The 20,306-nt window shown below is 46.5% G+C and overlaps 1 protein-coding gene across 1 annotated transcript in view; it reads right to left on the bottom strand.

Annotated features, from left to right (window-relative positions):
• LOC143781443 (C-type lectin domain family 2 member D-like) overlaps positions 1-20,306 on the bottom strand; it is a 214,294-nt gene that overhangs the window by 14,465 nt on the left and 179,523 nt on the right. Inside the window, exon 6 of the mRNA XM_077268088.1 lies at positions 18,329-18,477. Within this exon, the coding sequence (XP_077124203.1) occupies positions 18,329-18,477 (149 nt within the window). The remainder of the gene's footprint in view (positions 1-18,328; positions 18,478-20,306) is intronic.

The raw sequence follows: 20,306 nt of genomic DNA on the forward strand, positions 1-20,306 counted from the left end.
AATACATTTAAAAAAACTGACCGTCACATCCAAACATAGACTAAGTGTGAACAGGTGCTGAACCTAGAGTCACCAACTTATACACAGTCAAGTAAATAAGGCAGCACACTGCAGAGCTGAAACATGCAAACATGAAACATGGAAACTGAACTGCATTACTGCATTACTGCACTAGAAATATGAGAAATGAGAGCGTTTAGCGCATAAAAATGGCCAATTTTATGTGTCCCTGGTAGCCACTTTACGGCATCTCTCGTATACCAGGTCCTACGCTTTCCTTTCCTCGCTGAGAATAAACGTCTCCATGTGAATGGGTACCTGTGAAACCTCTTCTTAGACTAAGATTCTCTCTCTCTGTGGAGGGGTACTGGACCTGCTGCAATTAAAACACCTGTGGCTAAGAGGCGGAGTGCTCAGTCAGAAGGATAAAGAATACTTTTCAAAAAACTGACCATCACATCCAAACATAGACTAAGTGTGAACAGGTGCTGAACCTAGAGTCACCAACTCATACACAGTCAAGTAAATAAGGCAGCACACTGCAGCGCTGAAACATGCAAACATGAAACATGAAAACTGAACTGCATTACTGCACTAGAAATATGAAAAATGAGAGCGTTTAGCGCATAAAAATGGCCAATTTTATGTGTACCTGGTAGCCACTTTACGGCATCTCTCGTATACCAGGTCCTACGCTTTCCTTTCCTCGTTGAGAATAAACGTCTCCATGTGAATGGGTACCTGTGAAACCTCTTCTTAGACTAACATTCTCTCTCTCTGTGCCCTACCGGCACACTTTGCAGCTGCTAGACACACGGTAGCGCAACTAAAGTTCCAAGTAATAGAACAGGTACCCAGACCGCGACGGGGGGGTGACCACATCAAACTACTCCGATCCAGAGAGACATACTGGATTTACACGCTCGACACGCTAGCACCTAAGGGCCTAAATAGGGAAATTGACTGGTTGCCATAATGATGATACTGATATGTCTTCTTTTCTCTTTCTATAGACCCGCTGACCGTTGTCGTTTGTCTATTCACAATTGGTATGACTACCCTCTTTCCCCCTAAGGAAGCTATTTTCCTCATTCCTAACCTCTTGTCTTTACTTTTTCTTTCATTTTTTATACCGTATTCTCTTATTTTTATTCCTTATTTTTACTTTTATTTTTTCATTTTTCCATTTATTGTTTACTTTTTATTTTAGTTTTGACTCTTTTTCCCTATGGGTGTATATTTTATTCCTATCGTGGTGTTCTATTTTTGTTCCATTTTATTTATTGCTCACTCATTTTTTATGTCATTTTTTTATGTTATTTATTTCATTCATAATTTATTTCAATTTCAATTTTTTCCCCTTTTTCTTTTTTCTTTTTTCTCTTTTCCGTTCTCTTAATTGTTTCTATTTTATTTTTATCTTTATTTTTATTTTTATTATTTTTTCTCATATACCATTATTGATTGCCATTTTTCCATATCTATAGTAATTCTCCCTAGCTTTGGACCTGCCTTTAGTCTATTCCCCTTCCATTTATCTAAATGTTCTAATCCAAACCAAGTCACCATACATTTAGAGGGAACAGTCCCTTGTAGCTGCACCAATTATCCAGGACCGCACTTGTAGTTTGTTTGGGCACTTCACTAATACTTTATTCTGCTGGCCTTTTAGCAGCGCAGGCGCAGGCGCAGCGGCTAAATACACACTGCTAGATCCCCTTAACAACGCCCGCGCATGCGCACATGACCGCTACTACCAGACGGCGGGACTTCCGGTGCCGGATGACGCACTTCCGGTACCGCGGGTCCCGCCGCTCTTAAATACAGGGACAGAGACGTCACACGGCACCGGCCGTCACAGCAAGGCGCAGGAGCGCCGCTTACAACACAGCACCTCAAGGTAATGCCCTGACCCACCAATGCAAGGACAGCCCTCGGTTCCATGTCACACATGACCGGGGCATTCTATATCATGTATATTACTGGCTCACATAATGCATTTCCCCTTAGAGGTCTCCTACCCACGGTTCTTTTTGCCGTCTATGCAATTACCGCATACAGCCAGTGTGGAACCTCACCTATGCAGGTATTATTTTCTAACGCCTCTTTCGAAGCACTAGTGCTTTATACATATTTCACCTGACCCATACCTTTATGCCTGCACAGGTCCCCTGTTTCCACTTTTGTGTAGCTGCTGTCACCCACCTACTGATATAACCAGTGGAATTCCATAAACAGCCTTATACCACCAGCGGTTCTAGGTAATATCCCACATGGCCGTTCTCTGTCCAACACTTCTTTATTATTCGTATACATTCTAACCTGGTACATATATGACAGGCAATACCAACGATACGTTGGACCTACCTGCGATCCATACACCACACGAGGCTAAGTTTCTCATAGAGCCTACCAGGTAATACTATATAGTACTGTTTATCACACTTGCTACAAGCTATGGTCACTCATATATATCCTAATTATGTACATCCTGTACAGGACTTGCTTCATGGCACAACAGATATACTGCATTTCTTGAGCTACAAACGTACTTCTCACCAACTTTATAAGGTAAAAACGAGTTGTAGGTTACCATCACTCTAATATGCCCTCCCATGTGTCTGGCTCCACTACACATTCCTATTTCATGTATCCCTAACAGACTACACCTGCGGTACCAATAGGAAAGGCCACCTGCCTATTATTTATATCATTTTGTAAGGTAAAATCCTCTCTATATTCTAGAACAGTTCTGCTTCTCATGTACGGTCCTTACTAACACCTTTTATCCTTTATAGATATTCTTTATACCACGAGGATACTAGTTTTGCTATACTACTATTCACCTTGCTAAGGTAAACGTCACTTCGGTCTCTTCTCGAACTCTCCGTCCTCTGAACTATATGAAATCACTTCCAAACCACGCAGATTGACACCCTCACCTCTAGGATGGGGATCTTTCTTACCGAAGACAGGATTAAATACCTGTGTTATGCTATGTCTTATGTGTATATTTGTATATATTGTTCTCCCTTTTCTCTCTTCTGGGTTGTTATGTGCTATTATTATGTATGCAAAATATGTATATATTTTATGTATGGTTACTTACACTGGTTCTGTTCTTTCCAGCGACCTTTTTGATAAAGACTCGGGACGAGTCGAAACGTTGTCAGTTTGACTTCTGGTCGCATTTCGCATTGTTGAATGATATGTCTATAGCACCTCAATAAATCTCAAATTTTTCACAAGTTAAATACTTAGAGTGTGCGGTGTATTATATTTAGTCGTCGTGTTTTGAGACCGGCATCAAGTAATCAGAGGCGTACTCTTCTCTCCGACACCAAAACTCCTCCATCGTGCAAGAACTGGTTGAGTTCCTTGGCTGATGCTCTTCTGTTTTGCAAGGCTAACCTAACAATTCTTATGTCTGGTTTTGGACTTGTTGCCTTTTTCCTTCCTCTTCCACTCTTCGTTTTGATACTGATACTATCAGCAAATCGTGAACACAGCTTTTGCCCTCCAGAAGCAGTGACTCCACCACCCATCTTTCCAGCAATTTCTCTGAAAGTGTATCCTTCCTTCCTCAAAACAATAGCCATAGCTCTCTTTTTAGGAGACCAATCAAACCTCTTTGTGGCTGGCATGAATAAAATCTTAAAAAACCCACAATTATTCAGGAGTTCGTGAGCTCAAAATAGACATTTATAATAATTCAGTTAAAAAAAATTAATTTAAATATTAATAAAATACAAGAGATAAAAATTCTCAATAGTTTGTAAAGAAATTAAAGCCTGTAGGACCTATACTGAACGGATCAAGTGATGACTGGAGCTTTAAAAAACTATTTTTAATTTAATGCGGACATAAAGAAAAGTTCACATATAACTAAACATTTATGAATTTTACTCACAGAGAACGAAGTCCAGTATTTCTTGTCAAAATGATAAAAATGTCCGACAAAATATCAAAACCAAGTCTCCCGATATCTTTAGTAACAGATTGTGTGCTTTGGCTGTAAATATAATTACATAATCAAGCAAGTAAGATGGCCGAAAGTTCCAGAAGCCTTGAAAATTATTAAACACGTCAAGTGTATCCACTATTTTGGCCACTAGTGTATATAATGTAGGAGTTTTACTTTTTGTATTGAAGAACTGAAATTCACTTTTTGATGATATTCTAATTTTGTGAGAAGCTCCTGTATGTGTGATGATACTCGTACACTACACTTTATGGTGAAATGATGGCATTTTCCAGTACTATTGATGGCGCGTTCTGTGCAGATGGGTCTGTCCCACGTATATATAACATATGTTCTACCAGAGAAGGTCATGTACTGGGATCACTGTATACTGTATGGGGAGATAACTGCACTATGCCCTTTGTATAATATCTACTGCGCTTCTGGCGTTGTAATTTACCGTTATATCATGGATGTATACTACAGCATTGCCAGTTGGGAATCACAGGATGGGTACACCAGGTCTTTACATAGACCAGGCTGGTTGTTGTATTATAGCCAATATTATGCTTCTTAAATGTTATTAATCTCCTTTTGTGGCAAGTTATTGTTTTTGTTTAAATAAACAAAAATCATGTGAGGTGATGACTGCTGTCTACATATCTCTTTTATCTTTTTTGCACTGAATCAGATACAATGTTAAAATATAAACAGGAGGACAGAAAAAGCTTGAGAACAAGGCAGATCCTTCCAAAAAGGAAACGCAGCACAGAAGGCTCAGAGGTGGTCACCACAGATGAGGATAAGGAGGAAGAGCAGCACAAGAGAAGGACCAGAGGTGGTCACCACAGATTGAGGACAAAGAAAAGGAGCAGCACAAGAGAAGGACCAGAGGTGGTCACCACAGATGAGGACAAGGAGGAAGAGCAGCACAAGAGAAGGACCAGAGGTGGTCACCACAGATGAGGATAAGGAGGAAGAGCAGCACAAGAGAAGGACCAGAGGTGGTCACCACAGATGAGGATAAGGAGGAAGAGCAGCACAAGAGAAGGACCAGAGGTGGTCACCACAGATGAGGATAAGGAGGAAGAGCAGCACAAGAGAAGGCCCAGAGGTGGTCACCACAGATGAGGATAAGGAGGAAGAGCAGCACAAGAGAAGGACCAGAGGTGGTCACCACAGATGAGGATAAGGAGGAAGAGCAGCACAAGAGAAGGACCAGAGGTGGTCACCACAGATGAGGATAAGGAGGAAGAGCAGCACAAGAGAAGGACCAGAGGTGGTCACCACAGATGAGGATAAGGAGGAAGAGCAGTGCAGGAGAAGACCCAGAGGTAGTCACCACAGATGAGGATAAGGAGGAAGAGCAGCACAAGAGAAGGACCAGAGGTGGTCACCACAGATGAGGATAAGGAGGAAGAGCAGCACAAGAGAAGGACCAGAGGTGGTCAGCACAGATGAGGATAAGGAGGAAGAGCAGCACAAGAGAAGGACCAGAGGTGGTCACCACAGATGAGGATAAGGAGGAAGAGCAGCACAAGAGAAGGACCAGAGGTGGTCACCACAGATGAGGATAAGGAGGAAGAGCAGCACAAGGGAAGGACCAGAGGTGGTCACCACATATGAGGATAAGGAGGAAGAGCAGCACAAGAGAAGGACCAGAGGTGGTCACCACAGATGAGGATAAGGAGGAAGAGCAGCACAAGAGAAGGACCAGAGGTGGTCACCCCAGATGAGGATAAGGAGGAAGAGCAGCACAAGAGAAGGACCAGAGGTGGTCACCACAGATGAGGATAAGGAGGAAGAGCAGCACAAGAGAAGGCCCAGAGGTGGTCACCACAGATGAGGATAAGGAGGAAGAGCAGCACAAGAGAAGGACCAGAGGTGGTCACCACAGATGAGGATAAGGAGGAAGAGCAGCACAAGAGAAGGACCAGAGGTGGTCACCACAGATGAGGACAAGGAGGAAGAGCAGCACAAGAGAAGGACCAGAGGTGGTCACCACAGATGAGGATAAGGAGGAAGAGCAGCACAAGAGAAGGACCAGAGGTGGTCACCACAGATGAGGATAAGGAGGAAGAGCAGCACAAGAGAAGGACCAGAGGTGGTCACCACAGATGAGGATAAGGAGGAAGAGCAGCACAAGAGAAGGACCAGAGGTGGTCACCACAGATGAGGATAAGGAGGAAGAGCAGCACAAGAGAAGGACCAGAGGTGGTCACCACAGATGAGGATAAGGAGGAAGAGCAGCACAAGAGAAGGACCAGAGGTGGTCACCACAGATGAGGATAAGGAGGAAGAGCAGCACAAGAGAAGGACCAGAGGTGGTCACCACAGATGAGGATAAGGAGGAAGAGCAGTGCAGGAGAAGACCCAGAGGTAGTCACCACAGATGAGGATAAGGAGGAAGAGCAGCACAAGAGAAGGACCAGAGGTGGTCACCACAGATGAGGATAAGGAGGAAGAGCAGCACAAGAGAAGGACCAGAGGTGGTCAGCACAGATGAGGATAAGGAGGAAGAGCAGCACAAGAGAAGGACCAGAGGTGGTCACCACAGATGAGGATAAGGAGGAAGAGCAGCACAAGAGAAGGACCAGAGGTGGTCACCACAGATGAGGATAAGGAGGAAGAGCAGCACAAGGGAAGGACCAGAGGTGGTCACCACATATGAGGATAAGGAGGAAGAGCAGCACAAGAGAAGGACCAGAGGTGGTCACCACAGATGAGGATAAGGAGGAAGAGCAGCACAAGAGAAGGACCAGAGGTGGTCACCCCAGATGAGGATAAGGAGGAAGAGCAGCACAAGAGAAGGACCAGAGGTGGTCACCACAGATGAGGATAAGGAGGAAGAGCAGCACAAGAGAAGGCCCAGAGGTGGTCACCACAGATGAGGATAAGGAGGAAGAGCAGCACAAGAGAAGGACCAGAGGTGGTCACCACAGATGAGGATAAGGAGGAAGAGCAGCACAAGAGAAGGACCAGAGGTGGTCACCACAGATGAGGACAAGGAGGAAGAGCAGCACAAGAGAAGGACCAGAGGTGGTCACCACAGATGAGGATAAGGAGGAAGAGCAGCACAAGAGAAGGACCAGAGGTGGTCACCACAGATGAGGATAAGAAGGAAGAGCAGCACAAGAGAAGGACCAGAGGTGGTCACCACAGATGAGGATAAGGAGGAAGAGCAGCACAAGAGAAGGACCAGAGGTGGTCACCACAGATGAGGATAAGGAGGAAGAGCAGCACAAGAGAAGGACCAGAGGTGGTCACCACAGATGAGGATAAGGAGGAAGAGCAGCACAAGAGAAGGACCAGAGGTGGTCACCACAGATGAGGATAAGGAGGAAGAGCAGCACAAGAGAAGGACCAGAGGTGGTCACCACAGATGAGGATAAGGAGGAAGAGCAGCGCAAGAGAAGGACCAGAGGTGGTCACCACAGATGAGGATAAGGAGGAAGAGCAGTGCAGGAGAAGACCCAGAGGTAGTCACCACAGATGAGGATAAGGAGGAAGAGCAGCACAAGAGAAGGCCCAGAGGTGGTCACCACAGATTAGGATCAGGAGGAAGAGCAGCACAAGAGAAGGACCAGAGGTGGTCACCACAGATGAGGATAAGGAGGAAGAGCAGCACAAGAGAAGGACCAGAGGTGGTCACCACAGAAGAGGATAAGGAGGAAGAGCAGCACAAGAGAAGGACCAGAGGTGGTCACCACAGATGAGGATAAGGAGGAAGAGGAGTGCAGGAGAAGGACCAGAGGTGGTCACCACAGATTGAGGACAAAGTAAAGGAACAGCACAAGAGAAGTGTTATGACCCCAATGGCGAGGGTCTCAGAGAAACAAGTAAGTCTGCGACGTACAAAAATCCAGCTCATAGGGCAGTGGTAACTGGGTTGACCATATATCTACTCCTAACGCCAACACTAGCAGTAGCCGGGGAACATGCCTACGTTGGTCGCTAGATGTCTCGCGCCAGCCGGAGGACTAACTACCCCTAGAAGAGGAAAACAAAGACCTCTCTTGCCTCCAGAGAATAGACCCCAAAAGTAGGATAGTAGCCCCCCACAAATAATAACGGTGAGGTAAGAGGAAATGACAAACACAGAGATGAACTAGATTTTAGCAAAGAGAGGCCCACTTTACTAATAGCAGAATGTAGTAAGATAACTTATATGGTCAACAAAAACCCTATCAAAATCCACGCTGGAGATTCAAGAACCCCCGAACCGTCTAACGGCCCGGGGGAAGAACACCAGCCACCCTAGAGCTTCCAGCAAGGTCAGGAAACAGATAATATGCAAGCTGGACAAAAATGCAAACAAAAACAAATAGCAAAAAGCAAGAAAGCAGACTTAGCTTAATCAAGCAGGAACCAGGATCAGTAGACAAGAGCACTACAGATTAGCTCTGATATCAACGTTGCCAGGCATTGAACTGAAGGTCCAGGGAGCTTATATAGCAACACCCCTGACCTAACGACCCAGGTGAGCATACAAGGGATGAATGACATACCCAGAGTCAAATCACTAGTAGCCACTAGAGGGAGCCAAAAGGTAAATTCACAACAGTACCCCCCCCTTAGTGAGGGGTCACCGAACCCTCACCAAGACCACCAGGGCGATCAGGATGAGCGGCGTGAAAGGCACGAACTAAATAGGCCGCATGCACATCAGAGGCGACCACCCAGGAATTATCCTCCTGACCATATCCCTTCCACTTGACCAGGTACTGAAGCCTCCGCCTGGAGAGACGAGAATCTAAGATCTTCTCCACCACGTACTCCAACTCGCCCTCAACCAACACCGGAGCAGGAGGCTCAGCAGAAGGAACCACAGGCACAACGTACCGCCGCAACAAGGACCTATGAAATACGTTGTGGATGGCAAACGACACCGGAAGATCCAAGCGAAAGGATACAGGATTAATGATTTCCAATATCTTGTAAGGACCAATGAAGCGAGGCTTAAATTTGGGAGAGGAGACCTTCATAGGAACAAATCGAGAAGACAGCCATACCAAATCCCCAACGCGAAGTCGGGGACCCACACCACGGCGGCGGTTGGCAAAACGCTGAGCCTTCTCCTGTGACAACTTCAAGTTGTCCACCACATGCCCCCAGATCCGCTGCAACCTATCCACCACGGAATCCACCCCAGGACAGTCAGAAGGCTCCACATGTCCCGAGGAAAAACGAGGATGGAAACCAGAGTTGCAGAAAAATGGCGAAACCAAGGTGGCGGAACTAGCCCGATTATTAAGGGCAAATTCAGCCAACGGCAAGAAGGTCACCCAATCATCCTGATCAGAAGAGACAAAACACCTCAAATAAGCCTCCAGAGTCTGATTAGTTTGCTCCGTTTGTCCGTTAGTCTGGGGATGGAAAGCGGATGAAAACGACAACTCAATGCCCATCCTACCACAAAAGGATCACCAGAACCTGGAAACAAACTGGGATCCTCTGTCCGACACAATATTCTCAGGAATGCCGTGCAAACGAACCACGTTCTGGAAGAACACAGGAACCAGATCAGAAGAAGAGGGCAGCTTAGGCAAAGGAACCAAATGGACCATCTTGGAGAAACGATCACATATCACCCAGATGACAGACATGCCCTGAGACACCGGAAGATCAGAAATGAAATCCATAGAGATGTGTGTCCAAGGTCTCTTCGGGACAGGCAAGGGCAAGAGCAACCCGCTGGCACGAGAGCAGCAAGGCTTAGCTCCAGCACAAGTACCACAGGACTGTACAAATAACCGCACATCCCTTGACAAGGAAGGCCACCAAAAGGACCTGGCCACCAGATCTCTGGTGCCAAAAATTCCCGGGTGCCCTGCCAACACCGAGGAATGAACCTCGGAAATGACTCTGCTGGTCCATCTAGCAGGCACAAACAATCTGTCAGGTGGACAAGAGTCAGGCCTACCAGCCTGAAATCTCTGCAACACACGTCGCAGATCTGGAGAAATAGCAGACACGATAACTCCTTCCTTAAGAATACCCACAGGTTCAGCGACTCCAGGAGCATCAGGCACAAAGCTCCTAGACAGAGCGTCGGCCTTCACATTCTTAGACCCTGGCAAATACGAGACCACAAAGTCAAAACGGGAGAAAAACAATGACCAGCGGGCCTGTCTAGGATTCAGGCGTTTAGCAGACTCGAGATACATCAGATTTTTGTGATCAGTCAAGACCACCACACGATGCTTAGCACCCTCGAGCCAATGACGCCACTCCTCAAATGCCCACTTCATGGCCAACAACTCCCGATTGCCCACATCATAATTTCGCTCTGCCGGCGAAAACTTCCTAGAGAAAAAGGCACAAGGTCTCATAGTAGAACAACCAGGGCCTCTCTGTGACAAAACGGCCCCTGCCCCAATCTCCGAAGCATCCACCTCAACCTGAAAAGGAAGTGAGATGTCAGGCTGGCACAAAACAGGCGCCGAAGTAAACCGGCGTTTTAACTCCTGGAAAGCCTCCATGGCAGCAGGAGCCCAGTTAGCTACATCAGAGCCTTTCTTGGTCATATCCGTCAGCGGTTTAACAACGCTAGAGAAATTTGCGATAAAACGACGGTAGAAGTTAGCAAAACCCAAGAACTTCTGAAGACTCTTAACTGACAAGGGTTGAGTCCAATCATGAATAGCTCGGACCTTGACTGGATCCATCTCCACAGCAGAAGGGGAAAAAATGAACCCCAAAAAGGGAACCTTCTGTACACCAAAGAGACAATTTGAGCCTTTTACAAACAAAGAATTTTCACGCAGAATCTCAAAAACCATCCTGACCTGCTCCACATGCGAGTCCCAATCATCAGAAAAAACCAGAATATCATCCAGATAAACAATCAAAAATGTATCCAGATACTTCCGGAAAATGTCATGCATGAAGGACTGAAAAACTGAAGGTGCATTAGAGAGACCGAATGGCATCACCAAGTACTCAAAATGACCTTCGGGCGTATTGAATGCGGTTTTCCATTCATCGCCCTGCCTAATGCGCACAAGGTTGTACGCACCACGAAGGTCTATCTTGGTGAACCACTTGGCACCTTTAATCCGGGCAAACAAATCTGACAACAGCGGCAAAGGATACTGAAATTTGACAGTGATCTTATTTAAAAGCCGATAGTCAATACAAGGCCTCAAAGATCCGTCCTTTTTGGCCACAAAAAAGAATCCCGCACCAAGAGGGGAAGAAGAAGGACGGATATGCCCCTTCTCAAGAGACTCCTTGATATATGAACGCATCGCGGTATGTTCAGGTACCGACAGATTAAACAGTCTTCCCTTAGGAAACTTACTGCCTGGAATCAAATCTATAGCACAGTCACATTCCCTATGAGGAGGTAATGCACTGGACCTGGACTCGCTAAAGACATCCTGATAATCAGACAAATACGCCGGAACTTCCGAAGGCGTAGAAGAAGCAATAGACACAGGCAGGGAATCCTCATGAATTCCCTGACAGCCCCAACTAGACACTGACATAGCCTTCCAGTCAAGGACTGGATTATGGGTCTGTAACCATGGCAGCCCCAAAACAACCAAATCATGCATTTTATGTAGAACGAGAAAACGTATCACCTCGCGGTGTTCAGGAGTCATGCACATGGTAACCTGTGTCCAATACTGCGGCTTATTTTTTGCCAATGGCGTATAATAATAATAATAATAATAATTTTATTTATATAGCGCCAACATATTCCGCAGCGCTTTACAACTTATAGAGGGGACTTATACAGACAACAGACATTACAGCATAACAGAAATCACAGTTCAAAACAGATACCAGGAGGAATGAGGGCCCTGCTCGCAAGCTTACAAACTATGAGGAAAAGGGGAGACACGAGAGGTGGATGGTAACAATTGCTTTAGTTATTTGGACCAGCCATAGTGTAAGGCTCGGGTGTTCATGTAAAGCTGCATGAACCAGTTAACTGCCTAAGTATGTAACAGTACAGACACAGAGGCTATTAACTGCATAAAGTGTATGAGAACATGATGGAGGAACGTGATTATGTTGTTGTTTTTTATTAATAGGCCACACAGGGATAATTAGGTTAATGCGTTGAGGCGGTAGGCCAATCTGAACAAATGAGTTTTTAGTGCACGCTTAAAACTGTGGGGATTGGGGATTAATTGTATTAACCTAGGTAGTGCGTAGAATCAATACCCCTAAGAGGGATAGGATTTTCTAATGGCTCAAGAACAAAACCGCAGCGCTTGGCAAATGACAGATCCATAAGGCTCAGGGCAGCACCCGAGTCCACAAACGCCATGACAGGATACGATGACAGTGAGCAAATCAAAGTTACAGATACAATAAATTTAGGTTGCAAATTACCAATGGCGACCGGACTAACAACCTTAGTAAGACGTTTAGAGCATGCTGAGATAACATGTGTAGAATCACCACAGTAGTAACACAAGCCATTCTGGCGTCTATGAATTTTCCGCTCATTTCTAGTCAGGATTCTATCACATTGCATTAAATCAGGTGTCTGTTCAGACAACACCATGAGGGAATTAGCGGTTTTGCGCTCCCGCAACCGCCGGTCGATTTGAATAGCCAGGGCCATAGAATCATTCAGACCTGTGGGAATGGGAAAACCCACCATCACATTCTTAATGGCTTCAGAAAGGCCATTTCTAAAATTAGCAGCCAATGCACACTCGTTCCACTGGGTCAGCACGGACCATTTCCGAAATTTTTGGCAATACACTTCAGCCTCGTCCTGGCCCTGAGACATAGCCAGCAAGGCCTGCCTGAATCTCAAGATTAGGTTCCTCATAAAGCAAACCGAGCGCCAGAAAAAAACGCATCAATGTCAGCCAATGCCGGATCTCCTGGCGCCAGCGAGAAGGCCCAATCCTGAGGGTCGCCCCGTAAAAAAGAAATAACAATTTTTACTTGCTGAGCGGAGTCTCCAGATGAACAGGGTTTCAGGGACAAAAACAATTTACAATTATTCCTGAAATTTCTAAATTTAAATCGGTCTCCGGAAAACGGTTCAGGAATCGGTATCTTAGGTTCTGACATAGGATTTCTGGTAACATAATCTTGTATGCCCTGCACACGAGTAGCCAGCTGGTCCACACTTGTAATCAAGGTCTGGACATTCATGTCTGCAGCAAACACAAGCCACTCAGAGGTAAAGGGGAAAAGAAAAAAAAAAAAATGAGAGAGAGAAAAAAAAACTCAGAACTTTCTTTCTTATAATCCCGCTTCTGCAATGCATTTAACATTTAATACAGGCCTGGCATACTGTTATGACCCCAATGGCGAGGGTCTCAGAGAAACAAGTAAGTCTGCGACGTACAAAAATCCAGCTCATAGGGCAGTGGTAACTGGGTTGACCATATAGCCACTCCTCACTAATAATAACGGTGAGGTAAGAGGAAATGACAAACACAGAGATGAACTAGGTTTAGCAAAGAGAGGCCCACTTTACTAATAGCAGAATGTAGTAAGATAACTTATATGGTCAACAAAAACCCTATCAAAATCCACGCTGGAGATTCAAGAACCCCCGAATCGTCTAACGGCCCGGGGGGAGAACACCAGCCACCCTAGAGCTTCCAGCAAGGTCAGGAAACAGATAATATGCAAGCTGCACAAAAATGCAAACTGTGATATATGTGATGCAGTGACCCCTGTAACAGGTAGGGGGCGCTGCATGGTCTCCCCGGGATGTGCACGGAGTTGACCTGCAGTGATGTCAGGATCACGTGACCAGCCCATGTGATCCATTACTGTGGGTGTGGTTACAGGTACATAACGTGACCAGGGTGTGGGTCACATGTTCCTGTGTGGTTCCAGTGTTGGACCTGGAGGGTCCAAGGGCAAAATCCCTGAGGGAGTTCCTGAGGGCTCGGTGTGTTCCTGTGTTGGAAGCCTGAGAGGAGGCTTCCTGGAAAGCACCTGCTGGCGTGGGAGGTCCTAGTAGGAGGACCGGATCCCGGAGCAGTGCACAGTGGAACTGGGGAAGCTGGAGTCCTTCGGTGAGGTCTGGACTGACTACTGCGTGCCGGCCAGGCAAGTTGTTGATCCCTGTAAGGCAGCTTACCCGGAGGTGCGGACTGGCAAGGAGTCAGCAGGTGGAGCCGGAGCTCCCGTCAGGTATCGTACAGGCCGGTAGTGCTTGTGAAGTTCTATGAACTGTGTGGTCTCCCTTGGGAACTGGTTAAGGGAGGACCAGCGTGTTAGTGGCCGTGAGGCAAAGCCGTACACTGAAGTGTTAGAAGCTGCAAGTAAATATCACCAGTTGGTGCCTGTTGTGTTTCATGTTATGAACTGTGCGTACCCCGGTTTATGAAGCTTAATAAACCGCATGGACTGCTTTGTTTTATACACCCATGCCCGTGTGCTTGAATATCGCGGCCAAGTGAGTGTCCCCCAACACTCTCAAAACAACCTTACAAAACAAAAACAAATAGCAAAAAGCAAGAAAGCAGACTTAGCTTAATCAAGCAGGAACCAGGATCAGTAGACAAGAGCACTACAGATTAGCTCTGATATCAACGTTGCCAGGCATTGAACTGAAGGTCCAGGGAGCTTATATAGCAACACCCCTGACCTAACGACCCAGGTGAGCATACAAGGGATGAATGACATACCCAGAGTCAAATCACTAGTAGCCACTAGAGGGAGCCAAAAGGTAAATTCACAACAGAGAAGGCTCAGAGGTGGTCACTACAGATGAGGATAAGGAGGAAGAGCAGTGCAGGAGAAGACCCAGAGGTAGTCACCACAGATGAGGATAAGGAGGAAGAGCAGCACAAGAGAAGGACCAGAGGTGGTCACCACAGATTGAGGACAAAGTAAAGGAACAGCACAGGAGAAAGCCCAGAGGTGGTCACCACAGATGAGATTAAGGAGGAAGAGCAGCACAGGAGAAGGCTCAGAGGTGGTCACCACAGATTGAGGACAAAGAAAAGGAGCAGCACAGGAAAAGGCTCAGAGGTGGTCACCACAGATGAGGATAAGGAGGAAGAGCAGTGCAGGAGAAGACCCAGAGGTAGTCACCACAGATGAGGATAAGGAGGAAGAGTAGCACAGGAGAAGGGCCAAAGGTGGTCACCACAGATGTGAATAAGGAGTTAGAGCAGCGCAGGAGAAGGCCCAGAGGTGGTCACCACAGGTGAGGATAAGGAGGAAGATCAGCGTAAGAGAAGGCCCAGAGGTGGTCACCACAGATGAGAATAAGGAGGAAAAGCAGCACAGGAGAAGGCCCAGAGGTGGTCACTACAGGTGAGGATAAGGAGGAAGAGCAGCACAGGAGAAGTCCCAGAGGTGGTCACCACAGATTGAGGACAAAGAAAAAGAGCAGCACAAGAGAAGGACCAGAGGTGGTCACCACAGATGAGGATAAGGAGGAAGAGGAGTGCAGGAGAAGGACCAGAGGTGGTCACCACAGATTGAGGACAAAGTAAAGGAACAGCACAAGAAAAGGCTCAGAGGTGGTCACCACAGATGAGGATAAGGAGGAAGAGCAGTGCAAGAGAAGACCCAGAGGTAGTCACCACAGATGAGGATAAGGAGGAAGAGCAGCACAAGAGAAGGACCAGAGGTGGTCACCACAGATTGAGGACAAAGTAAAGGAACAGCACAGGAGAAAGCCCAGAGGTGGTCACCACAGATGAGATTAAGGAGGAAGAGCAGCACAGGAGAAGGCTCAGAGGTGGTCACCACAGATTGAGGACAAAGAAAAGGAGCAGCACAGGAGAAGGCTCAGAGGTGGTCACCACAGATGAGGATAAGGAGGAAGAGCAGTGCAGGAGAAGACCCAGAGGTAGTCACCACAGATGAGGATAAGGAGGAAGAGTAGCACAGGAGAAGGGCCAAAGGTGGTCACCACAGATGTGAATAAGGAGGAAGATCAGCGTAAGAGAAGGCCCAGAGGTGGTCACCACAGATGAGAATAAGGAGGAAAAGCAGCACAGGAGAAGGCCCAGAGGTGGTCACTACAGGTGAGGATAAGGAGGAAGAGCAGCACAGGAGAAGGACCAGAGGTGGTCACCACAGATTGAGGACAAAGTAAAGGAACAGCACAGGAGAAAGGCCAGAGGTGGTCACCATAGATGAGATTAAGGAGGAAGAGCAGCACAGGAGAAGGCTCAGAGGTGGTCACCACAGATTGAGGACAAAGAAAAGGAGCAGCACAGGAGAAGGCTTGGAGGTGGTCACTACAGATGAGGATAAGGAGGAAGAGCAGTGCAGGAGAAGACCCAGAGGTAGTCACCACAGATGAGGATAAGGAGGAAGAGTAGCACAGGAGAAGGGCCAAAGGTGGTCACCACCGATGAGGATAAGGAGGAAGAGCAGCGCAGGAGAAGGCTCAGAGGTGGTCACCACAGATGAGGACAAAGAAAAAGAGCAGCACAGGAGAAGGCCCAGAGGTGGTCACTACAGGTGAGGATAAGGAGGAAGAGCAGCACAGGAGAAGGCCCAGAGGTGGTCACCACAGATGAGGACAAAGAAAAAGAGCAGCACAGGAGAAGGCCTAGAGGTGGTCACCACAGTTGAGGAGACTTCTTAGTGTAGCAGAGAGTGAGCATGAGGAGATATTTCAGGTTATCAAAAGCTATTCCTCTTAACCCCTTAACATCCAAAGACGTATATATCTGTTTGGTGCGGGTTCCGACGATGACCTTATCTGATCAGCTTTCAGGTGCCCCTAACAGTTGTGGGTGGAATTGCGATTCACCCGCGGCTTTTAATATGTTAACTGCCGCTGTCAAACTCTGACAGCGGCACTTAACAAGCATGCGCAGGAAGCATGTCATTAACCCTGCCCATTGGCGATTGTGTCACATGAGCGCAGGTCAATGATGTGTTGGCATGACAACACAGGGTCTGTAGGAGACCCCTGCGATTGTCATAGCCGGATAGCTATGAGCGCCCCCCAGCGGTCGGCGTTCATAGCAAGTGAGCATTTCTGCTACATAGAGCAGGACTGCAGCCCTAAGTGTAGCAGAGGAGATTGCAGCTTCTAGTCTATTAAAAAATTTTTTTTTATATATATATATAAAAGTTCAAATTCAAATCACCCCCCTTTCACACCATTCAAAATAAAACAATTAAAAAAAACCCTACACATATTTGATATCGCCGCGTTCAGAATCGCCCGATCAATAAATAAAAAGAATTAATCCGTTCGGTAAATGAGAAAAAAATCAATACACCAGAATTACGTATCTGCAGCAAAATGGCATCAATAAAAACATCAGATCGGCATGCAAAAAATATGCCCTCACCCGACACCAGATCCCGAAAAATGGAGACACTACAGGTCTCAGAAAATGGCGACATTTTTTTTTTTTTTTTTTACAAACTTTGGATTTTGTTTTTCACCACTTAAATAAAAAGAACCTAGACGTGTTTGGTGTCTGTGAACTCGTAATTACCTGGAGAATCATACTGGCAGCTCAGTTTTAGCATTTAGTGAACATGGTAAAAAAAATACAAGAAACAATTGAGCAATTGCACTTTTTTTGCAATTTCACCGTACTTCGAATTATTTTCCCCGTTTTACAGTACATGAGTGGTGCCATTCAAATGTATAACTCGTCCTGCAAAAAAAAGTCCTCACTTGGCCATATTGCCGGAAAAATAAAAAAGGATATGGCTCTGGGAAGACCGTGAGCAAAAAATGAAACCGCAAAGAAGGGTTAACTCCCTTATACATATGTACAGTCAACTCAGCTGAGCGTGCATGTTTTTTTTTATGAGGAAAAATTAATACATTACTGACAGACACCTCAGGCAGCAGTTCATCAGGAAAAAATTGTAAAGCCTCTACACACTTTGTATAGTCAGCCAGTCGTAACAAAATTGGAAAGTTTCATCTATCTTTCATACTAAATGTTCTCCATGTTCACTGTCCTCCATGCCTAGTGTCCAACATGTCTAATTTCTCAACAAGTCCTCTGTCCACACTGTCCTCATCGTCTACTCTCCCCCATATTCACTGTCCTCCTCGTCTACTCTCCCCCATATTCACTGTCCTCCTCGTCTACTCTCCCCCATATTCACTGTCCTCCTCGTCTACTCTCCCCCATATTCACTGTCCTCCTCGTCTACTGTCCCCCATATTCACTGTCCTCCTCGTCTACTGTCCCCCATATTCACTGTCCTCCTCGTCTACTCTCCCCCGTATTCACTGTCCTCCTCGTCTACTCTCCTCATATTCACTGTCCTCCTCGTCTACTCTCCCCCATATTCACTGTCCTCCTCGTCTACTCTCCCCCTTATTCACTGTCCTCCTCATCTACTCTCCCCCATATTCACTGTCCATCTCGTCTACTCTCCCCATAATCACTGTCCTCTCTGTCCTCAGTACTCAGCTCATTCTCCACCACTGACCAGTATCGTTCCGTTCTTCACCATTGCCAGTTTGGCCTTCTGCCTCTCGCAGTCGTCCTCGCTGTCTCTCTGGTTCTTCAGATTTTCAGAGAAGAGATAACACTTGTTGGTAATAAGAATCCAGGGATCAAGACATGAAGAGAACGAGTCTGCGAAACAAGAGAATGGCATCATTCATTATTACCATGATATAAAGAAGTATGTGCCCCCTCTGGTGCCTCCCAGTTCTGAATATTTGTTAGTTACTTCAGTAGAATTATATCGGGCTGTGATCGTACAGCCAGTGCCTGGCAAATGCCGCACACGGATCATACCACTGGTGTCTGATACATGCCGCCTGTGGATTGTGCAGCCAGTGGTGGATATAGGCTGCCCATGGATCATACCACCGGTGTCTGATAAAATGCTGCCCATGGATCGTACCACCGATGCCGGATGTGGAGACACAGCATTGTATCTTAATTAACCAGATGTCTCTTTTCAGCAAACCAAGAAGAATAGACTTATCTGTATGTTGGCTTTTGAATGTAAGCATTTATTTCTGGCTGGTCAAGCAAACAGATTTTTGTTTGTGTAAGCCTGTAATATTAACTTGTAAGCTGATATATTATATAACAGTGTGCTCTTATCCTTGATGACTAGTGATGTTTGCTGACATGCTAATTATGCATTGTTCAGGCCAGATAGTTTGTTGATTTTTAAAACAGAGGAGGAAAATCTATGCAAATAGATTACATAATCAGGCAAGGCGACTTAGTCATCACCATTCTTCACCTTATCTGTGATGCTAGACTGAAGGATGCTAGGTAAATCTAAAAATAGGATACATGTCTCTGTACAGAGAGACAGAGAGACTGACCAACACAGAGACAGAGAGAGAGACAGATTCTGCCAAGACATCCAAACATCCTGGGGTTCCTATAGGGTGCTGCCAAATCATCATGGCTCCATCACGAGGGACATGGATCTATCATTCTACAAGAAACAATGTAGGGGTTTTTGGCTCCGATTGCAAGAATACAGATCTGCTACAATTAACCAATGCTGAACCATGGATGCATTTGGAGAAAGCCAGGATAGGGACCCGCCGGCCGCCTGGCTCCATGGAGATGTTTGGAGAAGCCAGGTTGTGACCCTCAGGTCAGCTGGCCTTGTACCTCAAGGGACTTTTTTCTTCCTAAGCTTGTCGCTACCTCCTGTCTGTGTGCGTGGCACAGGTGGGGTAGCTGACCATGAGTGCTGTGAAGTAACAGCTGCCATTATCCTGATGAAGGGTGGGACTCTGTAATGTGCACCATCTCTGGGTACTGTGCTTGGTCTGTTCTATGTGTTATCTGCCTGTTTTGTGGTTCAATAAAGTATTGACACACTGTTTTACCCTCACCCTTTGTTGTCTGAGTATCGTTATGCCCATGTTAAAAGGAGAACAGGTGTTTGGTGGGATGATCCCTGGTCCATGTGGTTCTGGCTAGTGGACCGGGGCACCCACCGACTCCTGTGTTTTCACACTGGATACATGCTGCCCAGTGATCGTGCAGCCAGTGCCTGATACATGCTGCTCACGGATCATACAGCCGGTGCCTGACACATGCCACCCACTGATCGTTCAGCTGGTGTGGAATACATGCCGCCCACAGATTGTGCAGCCAGTGCCCGATATATGTCACCCTCTGATTGTGCAGCCGGTGCCAGATATATGCCGCCTCACGGATCTTGCAGCTGGTGCCTGATACATGCTGTCCAAGGATCGTGCAGCCAGTGCCTGATACATAATGCTCATGGATCATGCAGCCGGTGCCTGACACATGCCGCCCACGGATTGTGCAACTGATGCCTGATTCATGCTGCCTACGGATTATGCAGTTGGTGCCTGATACATGCCGCCCACGGATTGTTCAGCCGGTGCCTGATATATGCCGCCCATGGATTGTCCAGCCAGTGCCTGATACATGCCACCCATGGATCGTGCAGCCGATGC

Source organism: Ranitomeya variabilis, chromosome 1, assembly GCF_051348905.1.
Source record: "Ranitomeya variabilis isolate aRanVar5 chromosome 1, aRanVar5.hap1, whole genome shotgun sequence".
NCBI classification, from domain to species: Eukaryota; Metazoa; Chordata; class Amphibia; order Anura; family Dendrobatidae; genus Ranitomeya; species Ranitomeya variabilis.